General features: G+C 39.5%; 1 protein-coding gene across 1 annotated transcript in view; it reads left to right on the forward strand.

Annotated features, from left to right (window-relative positions):
• Positions 1–22,113, forward strand: part of CLVS2 (clavesin 2) — a 46,511-nt gene that overhangs the window by 17,580 nt on the left and 6,818 nt on the right. Inside the window, exon 3 of the mRNA XM_041423926.1 lies at positions 21,269–21,379. Within this exon, the coding sequence (XP_041279860.1) occupies positions 21,269–21,379 (111 nt within the window). The remainder of the gene's footprint in view (positions 1–21,268; positions 21,380–22,113) is intronic.

Genomic DNA, 22,113 nt, shown 5'->3' on the forward strand with positions numbered 1-22,113 from the left:
TGTGCCTTATTACCTACAAAATCTTCTGAGTTTGTTGGGAGGTGCCTTCATCTCATGCTAAACTACTTGACTGAAAGCATAGATTAAATAGTATAATATAAATTTAGAGCACTGCATCTTCTGGCTGAAGGCCTCTGTGCAAAGTACAAAGAACCCAGGACAAATCATCAAGTACTGGTAGTCCTCCAGCATTCTCCTCAGAAAGTCTTTGCAAGGTACAGCCAGTCCTCTGAAATCTGCAGTAGATCTTTCTGGTCTTTATGCAGAAACCCCATGGGTTATGCTCCAGACACAGTGAGTCCGTGTAGAAACACTGGATACATTTGGTAATTCAAGTGCCGTTATAAACCCAGCCTTTGCAATGGGGGTTTTCAACCTGCAGAAGAGTATATGGTGAAAATGTAGATCCATTTTGCAAGGAAGATGGAAAAGGTTTTGAAGGATAGTGCTTAACATAGGGGAAAAAGAGGACACTAAGGATGTCAGGAGAAGACAGGATAATTATGAAAGGACAGAACAAGGCGCTGGGCAGAAGACAGACCTAAAAACTGTCCTTCAGTTTAGATTTTGAAATGTTTCAAAGTAGACAATTATATTTCCTATTTTTTGGTTGTTATGAATCTCATTGACTAAATTGTCATCTCTAAAACAAATTTTTTAAGAGCTATACTGATGTGCTATTGCAAAAAAATAAAGATTAACATTTTTGAAATCATGTCTGTCACACATCTGCTGCAGTAACTGACCTTTACCCTAGCACCAGATATTATCATGCCCCCCTACTTTTAGTCAGTGAGCACACCACCATAACATGGTGACTTTGAGAGGCACTAAGTGTGCCTTGAGACTGAGTTCTTCCTCAAATTCCTAATTAATTTTCCAGAAGAATTACATGGGTTAACTGCAAACCTCCAGCAACATGTTTCCATTATGAGGGGATGCAGTTGAATAGTTGTGATTGATGAAGGATTATGTATCAGTGAGAAGCTGCCTGAGACTCTTAACCACTTATTTTCTTATCCTTTATTTTTCAGTGGTTTGGAGATGCAGAACTGCAAGCAAGGCTTGACGTATGTTTTGGGCATTAGCTGAGATCCATTGGGTCATGCTTTTCAAAGCATTTTGTTAGGAATATTGAGGAATTGATTTTCTCTGGAAAACACTAGGACGTCTTTATACTATTGCTATCAGTATGATCCAATTCTCTTCTCCACAGAAATTCAGCAGGAGTGCAATTTAATGAGACCAGTGAAAGGAATCTGACTGCTCTATTTATAGCACACTAATTGATCAGGGTAGCCGTGGTAGGAGGAAACTTCAGAGAAAATCAATGCAGTATCAAATGAAAGCAGCACACAAGCCTTTAAAGACAGCTGTGTGAAAGCCAGTTAAGAATGGATTTATTTGAAGATCCATGGGAACATGTTGGACCATGTGTGTTCTTGCTTTAAGTTGTAGGAATGAAGCCAAACTAAGCAGCATCTTACATGCAAGGCGAGCCTTGCTATGTGTTTCTTTTTTCTTCATCCTCTTGATACTCTGTCCCATTAAATCTTCTTGATGGATTCAGTTTCATATGGGGACTGTAAATGTCTTAAGAGCTCCCCTTTGACAACCTTATCCTGTTTTTGTCATGAGGATGGCAGCCACACTGTGTAGGAGAGCTGCAGAGCCTCTTGGTTGTGTGTCCAGCACTCAGGCACAGTTCCAGGTCTCATGGCTTTCACTTAAATGCAGGGAGAAGATGGTCTGTCTACCTCCATTCTCATTCCTGTCACCAAAATCCTCGTAATTATAGTAGATACAGAAGCATAACTGTTCGTACTCATTGCTAGTGTTTCTTAAATCTGTGTAATCAACCTTTGCTTCCTTCCCTAATTGCATTGTTTCCTCATGAAATCCGCTTAAGTCCTGAACAGCCCCTCATTTGCCATCCCTGAAAGTTATGGGTTTGTGGCAGATATTCTCCTTTACTAGGTGTATCTCCATGCTGTGGGCTGATTGCCCATCAGTACATTGCTTTGGGTTGCTGTAGAAGGATGAAGCAAACAACAAACTACCATGGAGGCATTAACTTTAGCAGTAACTTGTTTCAGAAAGAGTCAGAAGGGGAACATATGTGCACTTCAGTTACTTCAAATGTGCTTTTTGTTCTTGTGTTTGTACATAGACAAAAGTTTTACCTCTTCCCTAATGGACAGCAAACATGACAATGACTACCAGCAAAGCTGTCCAGGCTGTCAGTTTGTGTCCTTTTCTTCAGTGCTTGAATGTGCTTGCAATTAAATGAATAAAAAAATCTTGCCTCATTTTATGACGTGTAGAATGCAGCATTTAGAATGCACATACTTTTTTTAGTAGGATTATTAAAGGCATGGCATCATAAAGTAGATGCATGAATTATTCTGTTTTTCTGCTGCTTCATAAGAAAGGAGTAAATAATCTACACCTTCCATGAACAGTTAATTTCTGTGGGCTAGTTTTATGTAGCACCATTAGCTAAGCATATTAATGGCGCTACATCTTCTGTTCATTCAGTTTTGAGCATATGTAGTGGCATGGAGTTGTGGCTTAATTAGGTAGATGAATAATGTCAGAAATATTGTCAATTATCAATATGGTCTTCATCTTTCTTTAAGCCCTGACTGTGAATCCAGTTCCCAATGACATCAGCAGTTGCCGTGGTGAACTTTCATAAGCTAGTCTTTAATCTTTCATTAAATCACAGGCTAGGAAAGCAGACATGAGGATTGAGATGAAAAAACGTGCATCTGCAGCACTGATGTCTTCCCTGAAATACAGGAAAGCCACACTTCTGTGTTTTTGGAAAAAAAAAAGATAATTTGCTGCGCTGGTGGGCACACTTTCTCAGCCACTTACATTGTCTAAGCAACACCATGCAAGGAGAATTTGCAGAATGTAAACAGATGTGGGATGTGTGGGGCTTGAGAGCAGCTGAAATCGAATATGACCTGAATGTGATGAATGACTCATCTCTGTCATGTGCAAGGTTTGAGAATGGAGGTTGCTACACTGGGCTTTAGCTGGACATTTCTTAGAACAACACACTGCAAATTTAAATTATTGTTCAGAAGGGCACTGGGGATACCTCTGTGTGAGCTGCCAGCATAGAGGTGATGTGTGAACTCACAGTCAGACAGACACATGGGGAAAAAGAATGGGACAGAGGGCAGAGTACTTCAGGGCCGTGTGAAGCGGGGTGGGTCTTTGGAGAAACAACTCTGAGTTGGGAGGGCAAATGGAAACTGAGTTGTTACTGACAAGCCCCAAGTGGTTGGTGTACTGAGCTGAGAGTGGAAGAGTAGAAGTGCCTGTGTCGTAAAGGACATAAAGGTGCAATATAAAGCTTTCATTGTCGAACAGCTCCCCAGAATAGCACTTTGGGCCAAGATGTAGCTGTCTTCTCATTCAGTGCTATTTTGTCTAATAGGAGAAATTTATTCTTCCCCATGAAGCTTAATGTGCTTATGTCATTACAGCATTGTGTCTATAAGAATGCCATCATAGGAGTTGTCACTGGCATAGGTCTTCTCAGCAGCTCTTTTCTGCCCAGGTCTTGGTCTTCCAATACAAAGCTCTGTCCCTGTTCTGTTTGTCCTAAATTAGTCCTGCCTCCTGTATGGCACCAGATGTTGAGTCGGTGTTTCCCTGCGTTTATTCACTCAGTGCCTGCTTTTGGGGAAAAGAAATACAATAGCAGGTTTTTTCCCCACAGTAGAAATGGGAAGCCATTATTTTGCACTTTGCAAATGGAAAAAAAATTAAAGAGGTAGGGAACAGACCTACAATTGCTTTGTTCTATTTTGCAAATACAGTAATTGAAAAAAACCCCAGAAAATAGAAAAGCAGAATCTGAAGGATCTGGTTTATTGGGGTTTTTTTACACATTTTAAAGTTGGGATTGATTTCCTTTAAGGTTATAAAGTCTTGCACACAAATCTTTTATGCTTTCCCTGAGGCTTTTTATTCCTGGATAGGCTTTTGACAATTTAAAGTTAGTCAGAAGTACACTAAGCTGTAATTTATGTTGCTAGGCATTATTACCCAAGGCCCTGCCTTTTCACACAGAGGAGCACACAGGTGAAGCTGCAGAATAGAATTATCTTTGCCCAGGCTGCAGAAAGAGAGGTCTGTGAGAGCACTCTGTCATGTTTTCCTACCAGCATCAAGTTCACACTTATGTCCTTGAAAAATATCATTTTCTCGGATGACAGACTGTCACAGGGCCAGGACATAGGTTATTGCTGTGAGATGAGAGCCTTTTGGCATTCTTCTGAGTCACTGGCACCATCTGTCCCTCTTCCTGAGGTAAGGCCGGATGGAGCGAGTGCAGCCCTGGCATGCTGTTCAGCCTTTTATTTGGCATTCCCGACCTTGCATCAGCCGCGGTCTGACGGGGGGTTGGTTGGGGATGACTTGATTTGTTCTGTGTTCTGCAGCAAAGCCCGGGCATAATCTGCTTTGACTCACATATTGTATTGCAGGAGACATGTTTTGCTGCAAAGCAGATGGTTTGAAAATGAATGTTTTTGCTATTAGCACATTATACTGGGCCAGGTGTTGCTTGCTTCTCTCACCCCTCCTTGTTCAGAACCTTGATGTTCTTTTCAGCACACATGTAAAAACTTAGAAGGGAATTCAGTCAGGATTCACGTAGATCACAATTTGGTCACGCAAATAGTGTCAACCTAGTTTCCCTTTTTGCTTCTCTTGGACAGGGTGATGTGTTCCTGTCCTTTCAGTCTTGGGTTTGATCCTTTCAGCATGGCCTGAAATTCACAGCCCTGAGCTCACCAAACATGTATTGATTAAAAAAAACCTCAAACCTTAGAGTAACTTTTAGGCAGCACAAAGTGTGGCAGTAGGATATTAAAGATAACAGGTCAGGATTCCCACAACATTGTATGTGGAAAGATGTGGTAAGTGTTGATCTTGCAGACACAGTGGTGTTAGAGGAGAACAGGACTTTACAGAGAAACCCAGGGCTGTGAGTTTGCTGGCTGAATTCATTGTGAGGATTGCTGCAACACTAGAAAAAATAAAAACTGAGTGAATTTGAGCTTAGTGCTGTTAGTGAGCTTTCAGACAAGTAGTAATGATGGGTGAGGCTTGGCAGTGGAAGACATGAGTTGAGGTGGTATGTGTATTGACACAGGAATGACCCTGAAATGCTTGTAGGAAAAGGGAGTTCCCTAGGGCTGATGTTCAGTGTGAAGTGAGCAAGGAAAAAGCACTGAAGTCTGTAGGTGATGAGGTGAAAGGTGATCCATGGACTGAAACCTGGGGAGGACAGTTGGAATGGATCAGGGAGACTGGGAAGAAGGCAGAGATGATGGGTAACACAGCAACTGAGGGCATCCTGTTTCTTGAGCATTAATTGTAAAATAGAAATGGGATGAACAGCAAGTTCTTTTAGAATGAAATGCACTGTAATGCATTTATATGTTAATGAAAAGGAGCAGGAGGGGTGAAAGTAGCAGCTGTTACTGCAAGAAAATGTCATCGGCCATAGAGTTAGAGGAGTTGGTCCTAGAAAGTAAAATTTCCATGTTGTTTCCCAGGTAATGGGTCAGTGTGTTGAGGCTGGGAGATGTCCAGACTGTGAAGTGAGACTTGGGGATAGAGGCTCATGTTTGTGTGTGCCATTTGTTTTGCCCTAATTTTCAGAGTCATAACATAGATCCAATTTCCCTTAGTGTTACATAACATTAAGTCAAACCCAGATTTTCAATATCTTCAATTAGTTTTAACAATCAAATTTCTACTTAACACATTTAAAGTAATGAATGCAGCTCTCCATCTTAGCAGAAAAGGCTGAGTGGTTATCTACAGTGATTGTGCAGGTGACTTTCACCAAAACTGATCCAAACCCTATTTCCTCTTGAGCTAGACAAGATGCTCCAGTGCAGGAGGTCCAAACTTTCCCATCCATGATGCTGGTGTCTTTCTGTGTCTTTATGTGTTCTGTTTATTCTCTGTGCCCATCATCATACTCCTGCAAGCTCTGGTGCAGCTTTCTGTGCTTCCAAAGCCCTCCAGCTTTGGAGGGTTGGCAGCGGTCGCCTGTCCATGGAGATCATCAGAGTTGGTGTCAATTTGATGTGGATTTGAACAAAGCTAGGCCTGCCAGGTTGGACAGAGAGTTACTTGCTTGAATTTCAAAATTTTGACTTCTGGTTTGATTCTTGCTTCTGGCATAATTTCAGATCTCTCATTTGAAGAGAAAATATCTTCCCTACCTGGCTGGAAGCCATGTCCAGGGCAATGCAATATGATCCTCACTGGGAAAACTTTTCTTCTGCAGAAATTGTAGGTGATGCACATACTTGTGAACATGCATTGATAGTAAATAACATCTGTACTTGTTATTGCTTTGTGTAGTACTGAAAAACACATGTCAGTATGATAGGTATGGATCAGGAATAATTACAGCTTGTGTGTACTATATAAAACTATATACAGCCTACTGATCATGCAATGATGCATCTATTTTATAAACCTTGTGCTCTGTTGGAATAAACATTGTAAGGTCTTTGCTCTGATGCTGAATTGTATTGATCTATCAACACTTGTTTAACAACAGTGTTGTAGAAAAGATAATTTTTTTGCAAAAACATCTACATCTGTATTTTTGTTAGTGTCAAAGAAAACTAACATAATGAGGGAGAGTTTTATTTCAAAAGTATGAAACACTTGTAAATAATATTTTTTTTCTCTTTGAAATGCAAAACCATGCAAAGGTCTTGCTCACATTTTTTATTTACTATGAATTCAGCTTGTCTGTTAATCTAGCTCCTGTTCCCACTGGGGTTGTGCTGTTCACCCTACTGATGATAGGGGATAAGTTGTTTTTATTATACACATTTGAAGCCTCTTACATGGAAAAAATATTCAGCAGATAGTCAGTAGTGAAGAACTGTTTTCAGACAGTACATTGTTCTGGAAAAGGAGAAGCACATAGCCCAGATGAGTTACTCTTTAAGACTATCAGAAATAGTTATTATCATCAACATTTACAACCCTGCATGTGGATTTTTTTCATTATTTTGGATTTATTACTTGTGTACTCATACTGGACTTGGTTCTCACCTGAAGCAGAGTCCAGCTCCTCATAGGCAGTTATGTTGCTGTGGCTGAGGTTCTCCAAAGCCCCTGCATGGTCCCACTAGATCTGCTTATCTGTGAATGAGTTCTGGTGTCCTTCCCTTGTGACTGATATTCAGATCTGGGCTCTTCTCTCACTTTCAGACTTTACCAAATGTCGTTATTGATCCTAGGGTTCTTGGTTGAAACCTTTGAGTTACCTGCTGAATTAATTGGAATATGGATAGAACTTAATAATTAATTATTGTTAATTATTAATTAATTATAACTTACCTTAAATGTCAATGACAATACATTTCTCTAGTGATGTTGAAAAGGAACTGGGATGCTGAAGACCTGATGGCATATTTTGCATGGAGAATTGTTTATATCTTGCAGCCATTTCTAGTCACCATTACATCTGTACAGAATATGGACAATAAAAATTTCAGCAGGGATGATATGAACAGAAGCATTGGTGTAATACCAATTTTTGTAAAAAAAAGCTATTCAGTAGAGGTCAGTGTAGTGGACAAAAACATTTATCAGGACTCCTTACTGTGTATTTACACAATAGACCTAATAGTGCTTGAGTAGCCAGTCTGTTTAATTAATGGTATTTAATGGTATTTAAAAGGTTTAATCTGTGTGATGAATAGAATTTTAAAAATCCATAGCTAACATTTGAAAGTGAATATGTTTGTTTTTTATGAGGCATAATAATTTAAAATTGCTTCATGTTTTCCTGGGTTTCTTGCTAAGTGTAAATAAATATGTACTAATAAAACGGACATGCCCAGGGCTGCTCCCTTCTGCTGCAGTGGCTATGTCTATAGTGACTATTATTATTTTTGTTAACCTAAGCATATAGCTAGATTCAAAGGTAATTTTGGAAATGGTGCTTGATTTCTGTTTACATTCCAAATTGTCTGGGAGAGGGACTGTGGCTATGACTTACTCTAACAGTTTCACAGTATAGTTTCTCCTCCATGAATGTTTGTGCTGTTAATTGTGCAGTGTTGATACTACTTGGGATTTTGTAGAATCTTGGTACTTCTTATGGTGCATTTCATTAGGGAAAGGCCTGGCTGTATAGTTAGAAATGATGGAGTACACCCAATACAATAAAACTACTGCAAGTCCGCAGTGAGTTGAAGTGAGTGAGCTGTATGTGAAGAACATTGCTTTGGAGGCCTTTGGTGAGCCTGCACTCACCCCTGCAGGCTGATGTAGCAGGATTGGAACGTCACAGAGTTAGTCAAGCTCATCCGACCCATTTTCTATAAACTCTTATTCGTAGTGATGACATGATCACATCTTACACTGGATAAGTTGTCGTGTCTGGTGTTTTCCCATTCTTGATGACACTTTGAGGCAGTAAAATGCTGCTGTAAAAATGCTGGAGCCAGCTGAAAGCAAAGAGAGGATTTAGATAGGCAGAATGAGATTCCTCGAGCTGTTATATGACCAAGTCATTGAGGCTAATGCTTCTCTGTCTACAATGGCACCATGGGACTTTATACACCCAGAAATGGTCAAGAACCATCATTACTTTTTTCCTGCTGAGAGCTGGCAGCTTCAGTGAGCACACCAGCTGTTCAGTTGTGCTGGCACATTGGGGCAGAGTTGAGCCAGAGGAGAGGAACCAATTACTGAAGTGCCCACAACCATTGGGCATCACTTTGGGTTCCACCTGGAGGTCGTTCTGCATGGCCTCACTTTGCAGGTGAGGTCTGTCACAGTCACAGGACTGGGTGATGAATTTTGCAGCAGTGTGACAGCTTAAAATAACAGAGCAATCTGTTTGAATATTGAGGTTGTCTTGGGACACACAGGATTGTGCTTGTCTATGATTTATTGCATCACATAGCTCTCCATATCAGATCTGCATGAAATTCAATTCCTTATCCTGGTGTAAGCTTGTGTTGTGTATGATCACAGCAAGTAACAGAGTGATATCTGTTAGAATAGCTCCAAGATGCTGCATTCTTATGCACAGAAACAAAGACTATAGTTCTTCTAAAAATTTAAACAGAAACATTATAGTCTTTGACTCTAAAACCTTTCTAAGAAGAATCACAGATTTTCCATAACAACTAAAATAAAATGTTTATGTAAAATATCTCCCTTCTAGAGATTTTTTTTATTTGAAAAGTATCAAACAGGTTAAAATTGAAGTGTTTAATTTTGGGGAAGCTGCCAGCATTGAGTGGAGCATTCAGATCCCCATTTACCTCTAGGCTGTATCTGTTCCTGTCTCCAGGAGACACTGTTGTGCACTGTAGGAAAAATATTTCAACTAAATAACATTGTCTTTGTAAGGAAATGGAAGCTTAGAGCACTCAAACTACAGCTCCTGGGGGGCAGTAGCAATAGCTAGCAAGAATTCTGAGATAATTTCCCCCCTGCTTTGTTTTTTTTTTTTTTTTACATCTACCTTCCTTCCCTCCCTCCCTCCAGTGAACTCAAATTCTAAGGTAGCCTTTGCATTTTGTGTACTGGCAGATTTAACTGCTGCATTCTTGTCACAGAACATTTAAATATTCATGCTGTCTTTAATTTTAGTGCTGAAAGACTGTAGTGGATATGACGATGCAGGAATTTGGGCTCAGAAAATGGAAGATTTTTTAATGCTTCGGCTACATGTGAATGTTTATCAGCCAGACTCCAAAATGAGCAGAGCTGACTGTAGTACTGCTTTAAATGATCTATTTCAGTAAATACACAGCCAGGATCTTCAAATGGCTAAGCATACAGCTGGTGTCTGGTGTCCAGAATGTGGCTCAAAATGTTGTTTATTCAGGGTGAGAACAGGTATTGTAGATCTATAGTACTGCACTGTACACATATATGCATATCAGCAAATTTCTTTGTCTGAATCACCAAAAACTAAGGTTAACAAAGAAACATACTAAAAATCATCTTATGGTTATTCCAGGTTGGATTTAATTACATTTAAGTGATTTTTCTGTGTGTTTCTTACTTCCCTGTGTGCTGGCAGTAGGCAGCCTGTCCCTTCACTGCCAGCCTCTGACTGATTGATTAATTGGTCTCTTGCTTGATCTGTTTTCGTTTTTGTTTATGTATAACTTGTTCTAGTGCTTTCCCTTTTTAATATGGTAACATCAAATTTGTTTAAGGTCTGTGAACTAATGTGAATTAAAAGTCAAGCAGCAGCAGCCTCTAATACATAATTGATCTACCAGTAGGGCACAAGGAACTGATTCTCATTCCTAGATAGGAAATGAGTTTTTTGTCCTATGCTGATAGCCCAAGGTCTTAAATCTGTGTTAAAGTGAATAAACTACTGGAAACTGCCCAATTATCCATGACAATATTTTTTTAAGAGATTATTTTGCTGTTTGAGGCATAATGATTTTTATACACAGATACACATGCATTGTTTGACACGTTCCTTTTAGATTTCAATGCAGTTCTGTTCATTGGCAATTGAAGGTGTCTTATGCCTAGAAAATGTTATGCATTTTGAGTCTGGATCTGCATCCTGCTGTAACCCCACACCTGGTAGTACCTAACAAAGGATTTTGCTTGCTTAAACCATTTTTTTGTACAAGTGCAAGAGCTTTGTGACACCGTCTCAACAGCAGCATCCATTTGTGAATGGATGGGTTGGAAGAGACCGTGTCTGCTTATATTAGCATTGGCTCTGATTTTACTTCAGCTCATCCTGTGTTGCTGAGGAATGACTCTTGACTGTTCAGTTAAGCGGAGGTAGAAGCTTATTTACGGTTTAATGTGTAATGATACTCTCACTGAAGTGAGGAGCTGTGTATTTTCAGCCTCCTTTCGAGGTACACATGGTGGTCACAGCAGGGGCCTCTACAGCCGTAGCCTGCACGGCGCGGACGGCGGCTGCGTGCTGTGGCGCTAATAGCGTCGATGTGCCGGACAGCGCGGCACGATGCCCTGCGTGGTGCCAATGGATGGGGAGCAGGAGACAGCCAGCAGGGAGTCTCTGCCTTCCATTAAGTCCACTCACGCATGCCATATGCCATCATCCCTGTACTGGGGATTTAATTCTCTGCTTAGCATCAACCACTAGCACTGGAGTGACAGGAGTAGAGGAAAGCAGAAAGTATAAGCCATGCTGTAGAAGAGGGTGGCAAATCAGAAAAGTAGAATGGAAGGTGAGGGAAGGAGCATCTTTTTGCATACATTCGTATGCTTCCTGTAAAAAGTAGGTTACACTGGTCTAGTATATTGCATTGCACTTAAGATGCTACAATTTGAATAAGGTTTTAGCAGTAGAGCAATAAACATTTTGCAATCTCTAGTTATAAACATCTGAAGATGTTATATATGCAAAAGCAATATCTTTGTAAATAATGCTATATTTAGAAAAAAGACGTACTTTCAAATGCAACCACCCTTTGTTGTGTTGCTAGAGCTAAGAGCAGAGCAGCAAATTGTCAGTTTCAAAAAGGAAATTTAACTTCTTTCCTTGAGGTGTGGTTAATGAATGGAGTTAATTTGACTGTTGCTGACTTACTCTAGTCTGTGAGGTGGCCTTGTTGCTCTCTGACATTTCTGAAAAGGTGGGCTTACTGGTGGGTGGCAGAACTGGGGAGGAAGCTCATTCTCAGCCTTTGGAAACTGAACTTGTGCAGTGTTGTGCAGACAGCTTTGGCAGTGGCTATGTTTTGTAATCCTGTTTCAAAGAGTGTGATGCATGAAATATTACAGTTTGCAGGTAAAGGCAAGCCTTCATTTAGGTGGAAAAAGCCAAGCACATATTTGACGGTAACTTGTTAAAATGAGTGACCTCAGCCAAGCCAAGAACCTTGACTAACTTGCACAGAATAAATATTAACATCTACCAGCAAATAATTTTTTAATTGCCTTTGAGGAGTCTGTCATCACACTGGTTACTTCTGCTGGTGAGGAATTTCAAAAATAGCACAACTGTGATAAGTGGTTTGAAAAATACCAGGTAAAAAGACTATATAACCTCAGTGATTTTATATTTTTCATCAGTGTTGTTTAGAACTGTGTGCTCTTAAATGGTTTCCTAATGTTTAGAAGGACCCTTCTGCATTTCAGTTTGTTCCCATGGCCCCTGATCCTGTCACTGGGCACGACCGAAAAGAGCTTGGCTCCAGCTTCTTACACCTTCCCTTTAGATGTTTATGTACGTCACTGAGTTTTCTCTCCTCCAGGCTGGACATTCCCATCATCATCATATGAGAGATGCTCCAATCCCTGAGTCATCTTCCTGGCCCTTTGCTGGACTGTGTCCAGTATGTCTCTGTCTGCTTTGTACTGGAAAGCCCAGCACCTGACTCCACATTCCAGACAGTTTCAGAGTTGAGTTCTTTCCTCTGTGGGTATCCATCTGATGTGAGCTGAGGCTACTGTTGTCTCTTGCTGAGAATACTTTCACATGGGTTCCACTTTTATTTTAGCAAGAAGACATCTGCATTTCTGGTTTTGATCTCCCAATTCCTTGCACATTTCAAGAGTTTTGAAAGTGTGATTTTAAGAGAGATTCCACTATCACATTTCTTCATTACTGGCATATCCTGATAGCTCAGCAAACACATTAGCCTTGTCCTAGATATGTATGGTAAAACATGTAACTGTTTATTTTCCCAGTTGTTGTGAATCTCTGCTTTTTACTGGAAGATGTCCTCCATAGGAGGGATGTCTCTGTCCTCCAGAGGCACCCATGCTTATATGGCTTACAAAGAGAGGGGGCTGATGTCTGAAGTTAGAATTCTACAACAATGATTTGTGGTCCTCTAGAGTCATAACTTGAATGACAATTCTCCCTCAAACAATATTGAAATTCCCTGGACTCCCAGGCACATATTGCCTGTGCGTACCACCAGCAGTCATTCAGGTGCGCAGAAGAAGAGGGAAGCTGGAGTTAGCATGCAGGAAATCGTATTTTTCAAGCACCTTTGTAAAGATAAAGTGTAGCTGAGCAGTTCAGACTAAGGCTTTCTTTAAAGCTGAAAGGCTGAAATAAATCTGCATTCTGTACTGTGACAAAGATATTTGAACACTTTTTGGAACTCGAAATAGATTTATCCTGTGAGGAACTGACCTCTTGAAACAATATATGCTGCATAGTTCTTGATACCTCTACTCTTAATAAAATATAATACTTATTAATGGATCTCAAGTCAGTTATTCAATTTCCTCAGTAATTTAAAGCTTAATTATGCAGCATTCTAGATCTCAGTGGCTGTCCTCAGCTGATTTTTCTCAAATCACTATCACTCCAATTTTACGGTTCAGTTCAATTCTCAGGACTGTCATTTGCATGGAGTGACAGATTAAAATTGGATGGCTAAAATGATTGTAGCTCTTAGTGCTTACTGCAGTGATGGAGATTGATTCCTCATAGTATGAGGAAACACATGGCTCATTAAATAACTCTTGAAACACTATAGTTTTCAGTTTATTGCATTGTTGCAAATTGAAACTTACAAAGGGCTAATCCAATTTTAATGCATCTTGTCTGAAACTGAGAGTTGCATTTTTGGAGGAGCTCTGAATAATAAAATTGTAGTTTAGAAGTTCTCAATTTCTAAGGGAGAAAAGTGAATATTATGGTAGGAGAAATGGTATCTTTCAACTCAGTAACTTAATGGCACTGAATAGCTGTGCAGTGCCTTTTGAAAACATGCATTTTGCCTCTGTGCAGGATCTTTCTTCACCTTATCCATCAGTAGACCTGTGTGCCCCATTGCCTGGACAGGTTCAGATTAGCTTCTTGCAAATTTTCATAGAAGTCAGTCCTGAACTGAAAATCCTGAACTGAAAATCCTTAGGCTGGGTCTGGTCCTAGGAAATTGTCAGCTGGAATGATATACAAAATTACATGGAACATATAGGATTTGGTATTTATTTACCATATTTGAGTTTAGATCTGCACTTAAAATCAGTCTTGACATGTGACTGTAAAACATGGACCCTCTGTGCAGAAATACTTTCTATTTCTCTTTCCTTATCTTCCTGTGAAAATTTTGAAAAGGGGCTAGAGAAAGAACAAGATTAATGGTTTTCTCTTGTGGATCATAGTAGTATCTTGATATCTCACCCTGAATTACTTTTTAATTTAATTTCTTCTGCTCCTCACTTTTATCTTATTTCTATGGTTTCTGCCTTCCCTTGTTTCTTTCAATCCCCATCTTAACATTATCCTAAAATATCCCTTCATTCCCAGGTGCTGCTTAACCTGCTCATATTTGAAAGTGGTCAGGTACAAGGAAGGGGGTGGTATCTGATGGCTACTAATGCTCCTCTTTGAAATGACCTCAGGCCTGTGGGAAGCTTTCTGCATGATGAAAAGCATCCTGACAGTAATCCTGTGCTCAGCAGTTTGGCAGAGACCAGGGGCTGTTTGGACAGTCTCACTGACAAAAAGAGGGTGACTTCAGGACGGGGGTGGTACAAGCTGAGATGCTGGTGTGGCATTTCAGCTCTTGCTATGCAGTCCCTGGCCAAAGACTTCTGCCTTCAGGAATTGGAGTATGGAATCCTTTATGGACAGTAATTTTCCACATTAATTTTATTCCACCGGAATTATGAAAGTATTGCTACTGTATTTATGCACAGCAATTTGCAGTATAGTGGGTTTTTTTTCTCTTTGTCTGTAATCTTAATCTAATAAGACATTCGCAAGCTGCCTGAAAAACAGACTTTTTTTTTTTTTTTTCCCTATGGGAATTTCCATAGAAGAAATCACCATCTGATAATTGTCTACTGTAAAGAATGATCTTCATCACAGAGTAGAAAACAGAATAGAAGAACCTACTTCTACCCTCCTTCTTACTCTCTTTCTGGCTTTGCTGATTTGGAAAATAGCATCAGGCTGTAAAAATTTTTGGGTTCCTTTCCCTCTTCTTAATATCTCACATTCCAAATTAAATGTTAGAAAAGAGACAGTGCTGATAGTTGAAAGCAGTATTGTCCTTGAAAAACATCATTTTTCATTTTTTCTTTAAAATTCAAGCCTTCATTTTCAAAGTTTAAACTAAACAAATGGGGCAAGGACCAATGTTCAAAACCCCAAGTCCCTGTCAAAATAAGGAAAAATTTCTAAAAGAATTTCTCAATTTATAATTAAAACTTAAAAAAAAAAAAGGTCAAAACCTATTGAAGGTAATTTGTAAAGAAATTAGGTAATTTCAAATTAAAATGAAGGTTTTAAACAAAATGCTTTCTTTATCAAGCTCACCTAATTAAAAATTGGAGTGATATAATCCCTTTATCCAAACAGTGAAATCACTAAATCTATGTAGGTTTTAAATGTTATTATATTTATATATAAACATGCAGACACATACAGTCAAATGAATTTTAAATCCCACCTAATTAATTTAAACAATATATAATTTTTATGAGTAGCATGTTGAAATGAAAGGTGGAAGACTATTTGAGATTAAAACAGATCTTCAATAAAAAAGCCATATTTTCACTGGATGGATACCATCTCTCTTCTCATTTCATTCAACTTAACATATTTCTATATGAGTTGTAAGATAAAATGACTAATAAAAATGAAAAGGACTGCCAAAAGTCAAATTGCTTCATTGGAAGCTTCTTAGCCAAATGACAACATCCAGTTCTAGATAATTAAATCTTATTTTGTAGGAATATCACTGAATGATGCAATTTGCCTTTAGGTGCTGTCCTTTTGGTTGAACACAGTAACAAAAATTTATTTGGGCACTTATTTCTTTGTCATAGAAATGGTTCAACATTGTGTAATAAAAATGAAAAGCTCAGACTAGGAGAGAACAACAAATTAGTCTTAAAGAGGGAAATCACTAGTGCAGCTGTTCCAGGGGTCAGGCAAAATTTCATCACCTGAGACTTCTTTTTTGGATCTAAACCTTAAAAGAGCCTTAACAGAGAGGTACGGAGGGAAGGTCTGTTGTTAGACAAAATGAAGCTTAGCTTCTTGAGAATTTACTAATTTTCTCAAAATGAGTTAGGGTGCTAGTCTTGTTGCACGTTTGGTGAGTCAAAGCTGTCAACCAACTTCCAATCTAGTTCCTGGTCAGCTTTCTCCCCTTTGTTTTGGTGTCAAAATTGTCCTTTGTTTTGAAAGGTTCTTTCCTCACCTGTTATTTATTCTCCCAGGTGTGTTTAGCATCTGTTTCCTTAACAAAATCCAATCCAAATTCTTTCAGATGCCAAATATTCACTTTCCAGTCTCCTAATCATACAATCTCACCACTGGTTCCAGTCATGTCTTGAGCATAGGTGATCAGTCTTGACATAAAAGTTTGTTTGTTTGAGGCATTGCAAGTATTCATGTCATGGATGGATGCTGGCAGGAAGTTTGGTATTAGGAATGCCTGGTTCTTTCTTACCTATGGTGAAAGTTTGGCAGCAAGATGGGTGTCCTTTCCTGATGTAGATGGCAATGACTCTTCATTCCTCTGGTAGTTCATTTCTTGGATAAGGATGTAAACTATTCCTTCTAGTCATTCTTTTCTATGCATGAGTTTCCATAGTTTTCTCTTTAACATGCTAAAAATGAAGTTTAGTTGTGATGCATTTTGTAGAAGACAGAATATTTCAGTTTCTTTCTAGTGGAGTTTTCCATTATGAAGATACTATTTTGGTTCATCTTAATAATTTTTTTTTCTCCCTGAAGTGCTTGATTTAGTGGAAAAGCTAAAGGAGAACTAATGTATTATCTTGAGAAATAAGTCTTAAGTCACAGTTAAGATATTAATAGCTTTGTATGCTTTCTTTGAACTTGCAATTTTTGTTACAAAGATACAGCTGTTGCAGTTTTTGGCTTTGTAACCTCCTGTCTGCAGATGCAACAGTCTGAATTCATCAAAGCACTCAGGCGCAGCCTTAAGTAAAGGGTGTGAGCGTATTCATTATGTTTGTCTAGACGGTACTTTGAAGGACGTCTCTAGACCGTCTGCAAAAACACTTTCACTGCACATGAGGACAGCAAACCCTCAAAAATAACCCCAGAGCACACATGCCCAAGCACTCTCTTGGTGTTAATAAGTAGCAAGATGCGTCCAGACAGTCGGTTTGCTGTAGATGCGCAGCATACTGTTAAGGCTCTGATGACAATGGGCTGCCAAAGCACCTTTGGGCACACAGTGGACTCAGCAGTTTCTGAGACTACACTCCTAAAAGCTGTGTGAACAAATTTGATTTCAGTACTGAGTTCACCTAGGAGGGCTGCTTCATTAAAAGTAGACTTCAGAGATTTAAATGTAGACACAATGCTCAAGGAGTGAAGAGTGCTGTGCCCTTTAAGAAGTTCTTTGTTTTTTGTATTTGGTAAAGATAAAAAGATGGGTCATTTTTACGATAACAGTCCTGACACCATTAAGAAGACTCACATTGGTTTTCAGTAGGGATTTGGCACTTTCTTCCCGTAAGTACTGTTAAAAATGTCCTATACTGGTTTTGATGTTACTGCCTCTGCTGTAAGAGTTCCTTAAGGCCAAAGTGGAGCAGAGGACCCTCTGTGAAACCCTGGGAGCTGGCTCAGTTGATGGCCGAGCCCAGCATAGGTTGGAATGTGGGGCTGGCAAGTGGAAACCTGGCTTCGTAGTATGTGCCAAGGGTGGTAGCAGGCAACAGCAGCTGGCTCCTTGGAGAGAAAGCTTGTAAAGATAGATTATATAAATTATGTTAGGCAGAGAGGGTAAAGTTGCTGTGCTGTGAGAGCACAGAACCATTTCACAAGAGTTAGAAACCCAGTGAGGGATGGTTCTGCGATGCTGCTGGTGCACTGGTAGTCCGCCAGTGCTTCAGGCAGTAGTGTAGGGGTGTGCCTCTTCCTTGGCAGCCTACTGTTGATTGTCACTTGCAAGCCCCGTGTCACTGGGCCTGTGGTCTCTGATAATACCTGCCTTCTAGTCTGTGTCTATGGCATGGCCATGTCACAAACTGTGCTCATCAGAGAAATGAAAAAGTTATGTTCTGCTGCTGAAACAGGTTACAGTGAATGTGAAGAAAAATCCACCTACTGTGTAGACATAATTAGGTTTTTTTTTGCAGTTTGGTAATACCCCATCAGATTTATTACTTTTCCAGTCAGAAGCACAGCTCACTTTACAGCTGCTCTCCCTTTCTTGCTTTTTTCTGGCAAGAGATTCCTTTTACTTAAAATTCATGTGATTCATGGGTTACAGGCTCATCTGTTGAAGTACAGTGTGTCTGCAGAGGCAGTTGTGACTGCCACCGTGCTTGTAACCTAATCTACATAAATCCCAGAAGAATCACTGATTTGAAAGAAATTCCTACCTGCTGTTTGTGTAAGGATGACCATCTGTCTGGCAAATCCCCATGTGGAAATCAGGTACATCTGAGAAGAGCAAGACAACCTTCTGACACCTGTTTCTCCAGCAGATGCAGTTGTTTATTCTGCTTTTTTATTTTTCAGCAGGTGCTTTTGAGATTTGCTTTTGGATCTACTTTCAGCAGCTTTTGAATACTAGTTTAAGCACTATGTACAACGCAGGATCATTCTGACCAAATCACCCTTTCTCTTTTTTGGCACAAATTTTTGGGGGTCCTAATTTCACCTTAAGAACTGCTTCTGAATCTGAGCACCTCGGTTCAGTCACTGAGACTGATAAATTCCCATCTTCTTTAGTTCCGGAAAATGCTTTCAGAATTTTTGAGAAACACTGAAACAAACTGGCTTTTAAGATCAAGTGGCACCTTCTGTTTGAGGATCATTCCATATATATTCGTGACCCTCCATGTAAATGCTTTCCAAGATGCAAGAAGATAGATGTGTCAAAGTGGTTGTTTTTAAGGATAATCTTTCTGTCTGCTGGAAATTTTATAGCTTTAAAAAGATACAGAGCATTCTGAGGCCAGATTAGAATACCAATGCCGTTGGCACTCTGCTCTGAATCTGTTTGTACATGCCAGTTTGCCTATTGAGATCTTCTTAATCACAAATTGTCCTCAGTTTCTGTGTGACTCTCAGCTCTCCTGAGATTTCTGCAGCTCTAAGCATGTGCCCTTTTGTGCATGGTATGCAGCATGGAGCACCTGATTTCTTTGCTGGAGAACCAGCTGTGATAATCCAAATAAACACAACCTTCTGTAAATGAATTGTATCTCCTGTAACTAAAGGTTAAGGTGTCATCTGGTGATTTATCCTTCCCAAATGGATTTGTTGGATCACTATGATACAAACATAATTTACTACCTTTTGCACATCATAGCTGTGTCCTCAGAATGGTGTTTGGGGATTTACAATACTGAACAGGGTGAATTATGTGTCAAGTTATCAACCATCCTGTTTGAGGTTTAGTTAGTGCTGACAGGAATTGTGCATTTAGCAGAATGAGGCTTCTGCATCAATCTTTTGGTAGGATTGTTTTCTTTCAAAGCTGCTGTTAATCAAAAGTTTCTAGAGAAGAGCTGCAAAACAGACCATTGATTGCATTAACTTATGCCCTGGCCAGCCAGATGTGAATAGTGTGTGTTGTGGTTGTCATCCCTCCTGTAAATTATTGTCAAGGTGCTGCCTCCTTGATGGAAAATCCAGCAAGATGTTACAATTTGAAGGCAAGCAGTACCTTGCTGTAAAGAGCCCCTGGGTTAGGCATGTCTGACAGGATATGAAGGATCCTTGGGGAGGAGTAAGTGGTTCGTACTTTGTTATTCCCACAGGTCCCACATTCACAGAACTAAAGAGGTTCCGTGGATATGCAGGCAGTTGCACTTTTTCAAAGTTTATTCCTATTTAATGAAAGATTTCCTTCCTGCAGTTTCTGCTTTCCTTTTGTGACAGTTCTTGATTGGCTGGAACAGTTTATAATTATTTTCTTGGCCATTTTGTTGGTGCATGCTGTATGACCCTGTGCTTCAAGTGGTGCTTTGCAGGTTACATTGAGGCTGCTGGGTGCCTCTATAGGGCCTCCTCTCTTGTCTCCAGAGGAGGCAAAATAGGTTTGTTAGCACAAAGCACCATGTCAGACCATTTGATTGCCTCCTTTTGAGTCTTTAATCCCAGTGGCACAGACCTGAAGTTGCTGTCATTGCATCCACATAGGAGGAGGAAGAGAGGAGGAAGAGGAGGAGGTGTAGCTGGAAAGGATGCAATTGTTTGTTACCTGTATGGTCAAACAGGAACTGCTGCTGCAGTGAGGAGCCTGGTTGTGATGTAAGTGACTGCCGTGGCTGCCTATGCTGTGTCACCTGTTGAATTAAGCTTCAAATGAAAGCCATTAATTTAGGAGGTCTGTATAACTAGGAGGAGGTTCTTCACTGAGAAGATTCTGACATAAGCCATGAAAACAAAAGGGGGCATGCATCAACTGCACCTGTTTACACCTCTTTCCTCCTTCCTCAATGATGAAACTCTAGGAAACATGGGAGCTGGCTTATTGCATTGTTTGTGCATATGATCAACCAGGCAAAGACAAAAGGAGGACAGCACAAGGAATTTGGCAATTATATTTCAGGACAGAGTGGCTGCCCTCCTGAAACTTCCAAACCCTCTGGCATATTCTCTCGACTTGGAAATTGAAAATGCATATCAGAATCTTTTCCTAGTGAGTTATCTGCCCCTTGTGATTTTCAGCAAGTAAAAAAGAAAAGCCATTGCTTCAATGCAGATATGCTGTCCTTACATTTAAGCTCCCAGAAGACCTCTGACTATGTGACAAGAATTACTGTCATGGATATTGCATAACGGTTTAATGCAGTCTCAGTTTTATGAAATATGGATAATATTGGAGACATTCTGAGTAGTAGCTTAGATTTATTTACACTTTCTTTTTAAGGTGGAGACGAGGGACATTTTTAGTGCTCTTCAATGACATTTTAAGAGTTGAGATTGTTACTATTAAAAATGAATAAAATCCATAGAAATGGAAAAGAGAAAAATACATTGTATAGATGGATTATGGGCAAATTGTAAATATTTAAAGCATTTTTGGGAGTTAGAAATGCTGTGCTTTTATTTGAATAAAAAAGCTATCCCAGCACATTTACAGTGTCCAAGGTGTGTTACTCCTTGGTGAGGAAGGTTGAAACTCAACTGAGAGGATGCAGTTTTGAATAATCTTTCTTCTTGTAAAAGGTTTATTATTAAGATGAAGGCATTAAAAAAAAAAAGTGTTTGATGCATGTGCTACGTATGTTAAGAATCACCTCAAATTGTATGTATTTGTTTTGTGACACACAGGACAGCTTTCCAGCTCGGTTTGGAGGAATACATTTTGTCAATCAGCCGTGGTATATCCATGCCCTCTACACAGTTATCCGGCCCTTTCTAAAGGAGAAGACACGAAAAAGGGTATTCTTTTTAATTGTCCATTTCCTGGCAGTTGTCATCAGCAGTTGCATCATACTCTAATAAAGTAGATTAACATGGGTATCAGCTTGCTATTGGTGGAAAATGTTTAAATATATCTTTGTTGCAAAGGGTACCTTCAACTGTTTTAGAAAGTTATACGACATTATCCTTTAAGGACACAGTCAAGCCGTGCACTTAAATGTTTTTTAAAATGTAAGCGTATGCTTGCTCCTGGGGATTATATAAAAAAATACTGCCAACATTACAGTTTCTATTAAGATTGTACTCAATTCAGTTCTGTTTAATTTCTGTTAAAATTATTTGTGTCTTCCTTTTAAAAACAGAGTTAGTGACTACAAAGGCCTCTCCTAGTGTGCTTTCCTTGACATTAGCATGAGCTAAAATACCCAGCTGGCATCTAGCAGTATTAGTTTGCGAATACTAATTTGAATGAAACCAATAAAAGAGAATTTGTGTGCATGCTTCTGTGCATAAGCATGAGCAGTCTCTGAGATGTTGCTGAATTTGTAGCATTTGCATCAGTGCAATTAAATTAGAGCTTGGTGGTGATAGTGTATAGAATGGTATTATTTCTGTAACAGGAAATTTGTCATCCAGGAAAACACAATCAACATCATGTACAACTGCACTACAAAGAACATGATGATTTTTTTTTTTTTAAATGGAATCAGCTCCCTAAACAGCTCTGTATTTTTTCTCCTCAAACACACTAT

The sequence above is a fragment of the Onychostruthus taczanowskii genome, unplaced genomic scaffold (assembly GCF_017590055.1).
Source record: "Onychostruthus taczanowskii isolate IOZ18803 unplaced genomic scaffold, ASM1759005v1 scaffold8, whole genome shotgun sequence".
Classification (NCBI taxonomy): domain Eukaryota; kingdom Metazoa; phylum Chordata; class Aves; order Passeriformes; family Passeridae; genus Onychostruthus; species Onychostruthus taczanowskii.